At 42.1% G+C, this 7,500-nt stretch overlaps 1 protein-coding gene across 1 annotated transcript in view; it reads left to right on the top strand.

The window, feature by feature from the left end:
* LOC139422347 (protein sidekick-2-like) overlaps positions 1 to 7,500 on the top strand; it is a 390,182-nt gene that overhangs the window by 287,432 nt on the left and 95,250 nt on the right. The window contains exon 2 of the mRNA XM_071173549.1: positions 137 to 296. Within this exon, the coding sequence (XP_071029650.1) occupies positions 137 to 296 (160 nt within the window). The remainder of the gene's footprint in view (positions 1 to 136; positions 297 to 7,500) is intronic.

The following is a 7,500-nucleotide window of genomic DNA, read 5'->3' as shown; positions in this document are numbered from 1 at the left end:
ATACCAAATAATCTTGAAGTTTTAGAAGTCCAAAGTACAACTGTATAAATTCTCTCTCTCTCCCTCTCTCTCTCTCTCCATCCCCCTCCCTTCCATTCTCCCTCTCTCACTCTCTCCCCTTCCTCCCCCTCTGTAGATGACGTTCCTCCCTACTTTAAGATGGAGCCGGTCCAGACCCAGGTTCATCTGGAGCGTAACAGACTGGTTCTTACCTGTATGGCTGAGGGAAGCTGGCCTCTGGAGTTTAAATGGCTCTACAACGCCACTGAGCTCACGCGCTTCTCTCTGGAGTACAGGTGAGTTTCAGATCTACAGGTACACAGAGGTACACGCTTCTCTCTGGAGTACAGGTGAGGTTCAGACCTACAGGTACACAGAGGTACACACTTCTCTCTGGAGTACAGGTGAGGTTCAGATCTATCTCTAGATTTTTCTACAGGTTCAGATATATCTCCAGGTTCAGATCTATCTCCAGATATATCTCCAGGATCAGATCTATCTCCAGATATATCTCCAGGTTCAGATCTATCTCCAGGTTCAGATCTATCTCCAGATCTATTTCCAGGTTCAGATCTATCTCCAGATATATTTCCAGGTTCAGATCTATCTCCAGATCTATTTACAGGTTCAGATATATCTCCAGATGTATATCCAGGTTCAGATCTATCTCCAGATGTATCTACAGGTTCAGATCTATCTCCATGTTCAGATCTATCTCCAGATATATCAACAGGTTCAGATCTATCTCCAGGTTCAGATCTATCTTCAGGTTCAGATGTATCTACAGGATCAGATATATCTCCAGATCTATCTCCAGGTTCAGATCTATCTCCAGGTTCAGATCTATCTCCAGGTTCAGATCTATCTCCAGATATATCTCCAGGTTCAGATCTATCTCCAGATATATCTCCAGGTTCAGATCTATCTCCATGTTCAGATCTATCTCCAGGTTAAAAAATATCTATTTAATTGAATTCACTTTTAGCTGAGTGAATGGAGACTTGGTAATACCATTTGGAAAGAGACTAGAAAAGTAGGGCAATGTGCTTTTCATGCTAGTTGAGGTTGAGGCGTGTTGCTAAGGGGAGAGTTAACTAACAGGCAGGTTGAGGTGTGTTACTAAGGGGAGAGTTAACTAACAGTCAGGCTGAGGTGTGTTACTAAGGGGAGAGATCGTTAACAGGCCAGGCTGAGGTGTGTTACTAAGGGGAGAGTTAACTAACAGCCCAGGCTGAATCATGTTACTAAGGGGAGAGTTAACTAACAGGCAGGCTGAGGTGTGTTACTAAGGGGAGAGTTAACTAACAGTCAGGCTGAGGTGTGTTACTAAGGGGAGAGTTAACTAACAGTAGGCTGAGGTGTGTTACTAAGGGGAGAGTTAACTAACAGGCAGGTTGAGGTGTGTTACTAAGGGGAGAGTTAACTAACAGGCAGGTTGAGGTTGAAGCTCTAAATATCCCCCCTAATATTCATCTTCTGTAATTACTGTTCTACACAGGGAGTCTTAGGGCCATTTAGTTGGGACTAATGCCTCTCTTGTTTTCCATTTTTATTCATTTCCAAACACAATTTTATGGATTTATTCAGGAAAAATGTGTCTCTGTATCTCCCTGGAGATATCCTGTCTTGTTTCTAAAGGAGGGAGGGGTGGGGGGTCATTTATTCTGATTTAAAACACCTTCCTGTGCCTGTATTCACTTACAGAGCGGTCACATGACCATTAACAGATGATAGTTTTATTTCTGATCCATAACACATTCATTCTGATTTTGATTCTGTTACAATTTGGGTGTAAACGTCCCTCTAGTCTTTTAAAGTCCATGAAATAAATGAAACATATTTTTGTTTCTTTCAGGATGTTGTTGTGTTTGTTTGTCGTCATGGTTGCAGTTGAACGATGTTTACTTCGTTGAGATACTACATTACCCATGGTTTACCATAGCAACAGTAATGTCACAGCTACAGGGTGAATGATGTTTACTTCGTTGAGATACTACATTACCCATGGTTTACCATAGCAACAGTAATGTCACAGCTACAGGGTGAATGATGTTTACTTCGTTGAGATACTAATTTACCCATGGTTTACCATAGCAACAGTAATGTCACAGCTACAGGGTGAATGATGTTTACTTTGTTGAGATACTACTTTACCCATGGTTTACCATAGCAACAGTAATGTCACAGCTACAGGGTGAATGATGTTTACTTTGTTGAGATAGTGTGCCATTTGGCACTGACCCATGGCGTTCTATTTGCCAGGCAGGCAGCATTGTGGTGGGATATTGCTCGTCTTCTCTTCCTTCCTCTCTCCCTCCACAAACAATGAATGACATGGATTTTGCTGAACATGAACTTTAAGACGAGTGTTTCCATTTCTGCCGGTGCATTCAGAGCTGCTGTTAATGGAATCTCTCTCTCTCTCTCTCTCTCTCTCTCTCTCTCTCTCGCTCTCTCTCTCTCTCTCTCTCTCTCTCTCTCTCTCTCGCTCTCTCTCTCGCTCTCTCTCTGTCTCTCTCTCTGTCTCTCTCTGTCTCTCTCTGTCTCTCTGTCTCTCTCTCTGTCTGTCTCTCTCTCTGTCTCTCTCTGTGGCTCTCTCTCTCTCTCTCTCTCTCTCTCTCTCTCTCTCTGTGTCTCTCTCTCTCTCTCCTTCTCTCTCTCTCCTTCTCTCTCTCTCTCTCTCATGCTCTCTCTCACACTCTCTCTCTCTCTCAGCACTCTCGCTCTCTCTCCTTCTCCCTCTCCCCCCTCTCAATTTAAGGGGCTTCATTGGCATGGGAAATACACTCACAAAAGTTCCAAAATAATAAAGATGTTTCAAATGTCATATTATGTCTATATGCAGTGTTGTAACGATGTGCAAATAGATACATTAAAGTAGAAAACGGAACAGAGCCCCAGGACCAGCTTGCTTAGAGGACTCTTCTCCAGCTTCATCTCCCTGTAGGTGACGGCTCTTTTCTGCATTATTTGGTGTTTGTCCCATTTTGTTCATTCTTGGTTGGTGAGCGGACCCCAGACCTCACAACCATAAAGGGTATTGGGTTCTATAACTGATTCAAGCATTTTTGTCCAGATCCTAATTGGTATGTCAAATTTTATGTTCCTTTTGTTGGCGTAGAAAACCCTTCTTGCCTTGTCTCTCAGATCGTGCACAGCTTGTGGCGCTGATGTTTAGGCCAAGGTAGATATAGTTTTGTGTGCTCTAGGGCAATGTTGTCTAGATGGAACTTGTATTTGTGGTCCTGGTCATCCTGGCAACTGGGAATTTGTTGGAGCACCATTATCATTATTTTGTCTTACTGAGATTTACTGTCAGGGTCCAGGTCTATCAGGGCCCAGGTCTGTCAGGGCCCAGGTCTGTCAGGGCCCTGGTCTGTCAGGGCCCAGGTCTGTCATGGCCCTGGTCTGTCAGGGCCCAGGTCTGTCAGGGCCCAGGTCTGTCAGGGCTCAGGTCTGTCAGGGCACTAGTCTGTCAGGGCCCAGGTCTGTCAGGGCCCAGGTCTGTCAGGGCCCAGGTCTGTCAGGGCCCAGGTCTGTCAGGGCCCAGGTCTGTCAGGGCCCAGGTCTATCAGGGCCCAGGTCTGTCAGGGCCCAGGTCTGTCAGGGCCCAGGTCTGACAGAATCTGTGCAGAATATCTAGGTGCTGCTGTAGGCCCTCCTTGGTTGGGGACAGAAGCACCAGATCATCAGCAAACAGAAGACATTTGACTTCAGATTCTAATAGGGTGAGGCCGGGTGCTGCAGACTGTTCTAGTGCTCTCGCCAATTCGTTGATATTTTTGTTGAAGAGGGTGGGACTCAGGCTGCATCCCTGTCTCACCCCACGACCCAGTGGAAAGAAATGTGTGTTTTTTTTGCAATTTTAACCGCACTTGTACACACACACCTGTTTGTGTACATTGATTTTAAAATGTCGTATGTTTTTCCCTCATCACCACTTTCCATCAATTTGTACAGCAGACCCTCATGCCAAATTGAGTCAAAACCATTTTTGAATCAACAAAACATGAGAATACTTTGCCTTTGTTTTGTTTGTTTGCCAATTAGGGAGTGCAGGGTGAATACGTGGTCTGTCATACGGTAATTTTGTAAAAAGGCAATTTGACATTTGTTCAGTACATTGTTTTCATTGAGTCTGCTGCTAATGATAATGCAGAGGATTTCCCCAAGGTTGCTGTTGACGCATATCCCACGGTAGTTATTGGGGTCAAACTTGTCTCTACTTTTGTGGATTGTTGTGATCAGTCCTTGGTTCCAAATATTGGGGATGATGTCAGAACTGAGGATGATGTTAAAACTTCTTGACCATACTTGAGACGCAGACGTCTCAAGTAGGCACCTGGAAATGCAAATGCGCTACGCTAAATGCTAAATGTACTCGTTACAACTCAAACCTTGATCAAAATTCACAAGCAGGGTATTGAATTAAAGCTACACTCGTTGTGAACCTAGCCAGCAAGTCAGATTTTTAAAATGCTTTTCGGCGAAAGCATGAGAAGCTATTATCTGATAGCATGCACCCCCCAAAATGCCAGCACGACACGTAAACAACAGATTTTGCGGTAGCCGGCGCTACCCAAAACGCAGAAATAAAATATAAAACATTCATTACCTTTGACGAGCTTCTTTCTTGGCACTCCTATATGCCCCATAAACATCACTATTGGGTCTTTTTTTCGTTTAAATCGGTCCATATATACCCAAAATAGCTTTGTATGGAAGCTGTGTCATTCAGAAAAAAACATTGTTTTTAAACGCTGCGTAATTTTTTAAAATTAAAAAAGTCGACGATAAACTTTCACAAAACACTTCCTTTTTTTTTCAAATCCTTTTGTAATCCAACTTTAGGTATTAGTAAACGTTTATAATCTATCAAAATGATTACAGGGCGATGTATATTCAATAGGTCCTCGCTTGCAAATCAATGGCTGCCAATGTCTTCATTAACAACATCCGGGTGAAGACTGGGAATATGGATGCCAGATAGATGGATTTTCCAACAATTAATTCAATTGAAAATGACGACAATGGCGACATCGTGTGGAATTTGTATGAATTGCAGGCAGGTCGATATTAAATTTTGTTCTCTTTTAACAATTCGTGGAAGTGACTTATGGAAATTATTTTTAGCTTTCAGAGAGCAGTTTTTCTTGCGTTTTTCAATGAAACACACGATCTGTTATAGTCACAGCCGTGATTTAACCAGTTTTAGAAACTTCAGAGTGTTTTCTATCCACACATACTAATCATATGCATATACTATATTCCTGGCATGAGTAGCAGGACGCTGAAAAGTTGCGCGATTTTTAACAGAATGTTCGAAAAAGGAGGGGGTAGAAGTAAGTATTAAAGAGTTTAATTATAGCCAATTGGAATTTGTGGTCTGTATATTTTATCATTTCATTGAGGAGACAATCAACACCACAGGCATTTTTTGGGTTGGAGGGTTTGTATTTTGTCCTGCAGTTCATTCAATGTAATTGGAGAATCCAGTGGGTTCTGGTAGTCTTTAATAGTTGATTCTAAGATTTGCATTTGATCATGTTTTTGCTGTTTGTTCTATGTTATGGAGCCGATAAGATTGAAAAAGTGGTTTATCCATACATCTTCATTTGGATAGATAACTCTGTGTGTTGTTGTTTGTTTATGTGTTCCAATTTTCCCAGAAGTGGTTAGAGTCTATGGATTCTTCAATTACATTGAGCTGATTTCTGACATGCTGTTTCTTCTTTTTCCGTAGTGTATTTCTGTATTGTTTTAGTGATTCACCGTAGTGAAGGCGTAGACTCAGGTTTTCTGGGTCTCGATGTTTTTGGTTGGACAGGTTTCTCAATTTCTTTCTTAGATTTTTGCATTATTCATCAAACCATTTGTCACTGTTGTTCATTTTCTTAGATTATCTTCTTGAAATGTTTAGATTTGATAGGGAAGCTGAGAGGTCAAATATACTGTTTATATTTGATAGGGAAGCTCAGAGGTCAAATATACTGTTTAGGTTTTCTACTACCATGTTTACACCTCCATTATAGCAGTGAAACGTTTTGTCCATGAAGTTGTCTAGAAGGAATTTGTTGCTGCCTAATTGTTTTTTGGTAGGTTGTCTTCCCAACTTTCCTTCCATCAATAGCATTTCTTAATATTACTCAGTTCCTTTGGCTTTAATGCCTCATGATTGAGTATTTTTCTGTTAAAGTAGACTGTGATTTTGCTGTGGTCTGATAGGGGTGTCAGGTGGCTGACTGTGAACGCTCTGAGAGCCTCTGGGTTGAGGTCAATGATAAAATAGTCTACAGTAGTATATTTAATTTCAATTTCAATTGAAGGGGCTTTATTGTCATGGGAAACATATGTTTACATTGTCAAAGCAAGTGAAATAGATCATAAACACAAGTGAAATTAACAATAAAAAATGTACAGTAAACATTACACTTACAGAAGTTCCAAAAGAATAAAGACACTCCTGCCAAGGGATGAGCTGTAGGTGTACCTACCGTAAGAGTCCCCTGGAAGCCTACCATTAACTATTTACCTACCGTAAGAGTCCCCTGGAAGCCTACCATTAACTATGTACCTACCGTAAGAGTCCCCTGGAAGCCTACCATTAACTATGTACCTACCGTAAGAGTCCCCTGGAAGCCTACCATTAACTATGTACCTACCGTAAGAGTCCCCTGGAAGCCTACCATTAACTATGTACCTACCGTAAGAGTCCACTGGAAGCCTACCATTAACTATGTGCCTACCGTAAGAGTTCCCTGGAAGCCTACCATTAACTATGTACCTACCTTAAGAGTCCCCTGGAAGCCTACCATTAACTATGTACCTACCGTAAGAGTCCCCTGGAAGCCTACCATTAACTATGTACCTACCGTAAGAGTCCCCTGGAAGCCTACCATTAACTATGTACCTACCGTAAGAGTCCACTGGAAGCCTACCATTAACTATGTACATACCCAGGGTGCGACAGAGCTGCACGAGGTGTGACCCGTTTTTGTTGGTTGTTGCTGTCTGCTATCTTTCTCTTTCTCTCTCTCTCTTTCTGCCACTCTCCCTCTCCCTCTAACATTCTCTCTCCCACTCTCTCCCACTTTCTCTAACCCTCTCTCTGTCTATATCCCTCTCTCTGTCTCTCCCTTTCTCTCTCTCTCCCTCTCTCTTTCTCTCCCTTTCTCTCTCTCTCCCTCTCTCAAACTCTTTGTAACTCTGTAACTCTCTTCAACTCTCTCTAACTCTAACTCTGTAACTCTCTGTAACTCTCTTTAACTCTCTCTAACTCTAACTCTCTGTAACTCTAACTCTCTGTAACTCTCTGTAACTCTCTGTAACTGTAACTCTAACTCTCTGTAACTCTCTGTAACTCTCTGTAACTCTCTTTAACTCTCTGTAACTCTCTGTAACTCTAACTCTCTCTAACTCTAACTCTCTGTAACTCTAACTCTCTGTAACTCTCTTTAACTCTCTGTAACTCTAACTTTCTTTAACTCTCTGTAACTCTCT

This window comes from Oncorhynchus clarkii, chromosome 12, assembly GCF_045791955.1.
Source record: "Oncorhynchus clarkii lewisi isolate Uvic-CL-2024 chromosome 12, UVic_Ocla_1.0, whole genome shotgun sequence".
In the NCBI taxonomy this organism is placed as follows: Eukaryota; Metazoa; Chordata; class Actinopteri; order Salmoniformes; family Salmonidae; genus Oncorhynchus; species Oncorhynchus clarkii.
This window is presented reverse-complemented; position numbering and strand designations above follow the sequence as displayed.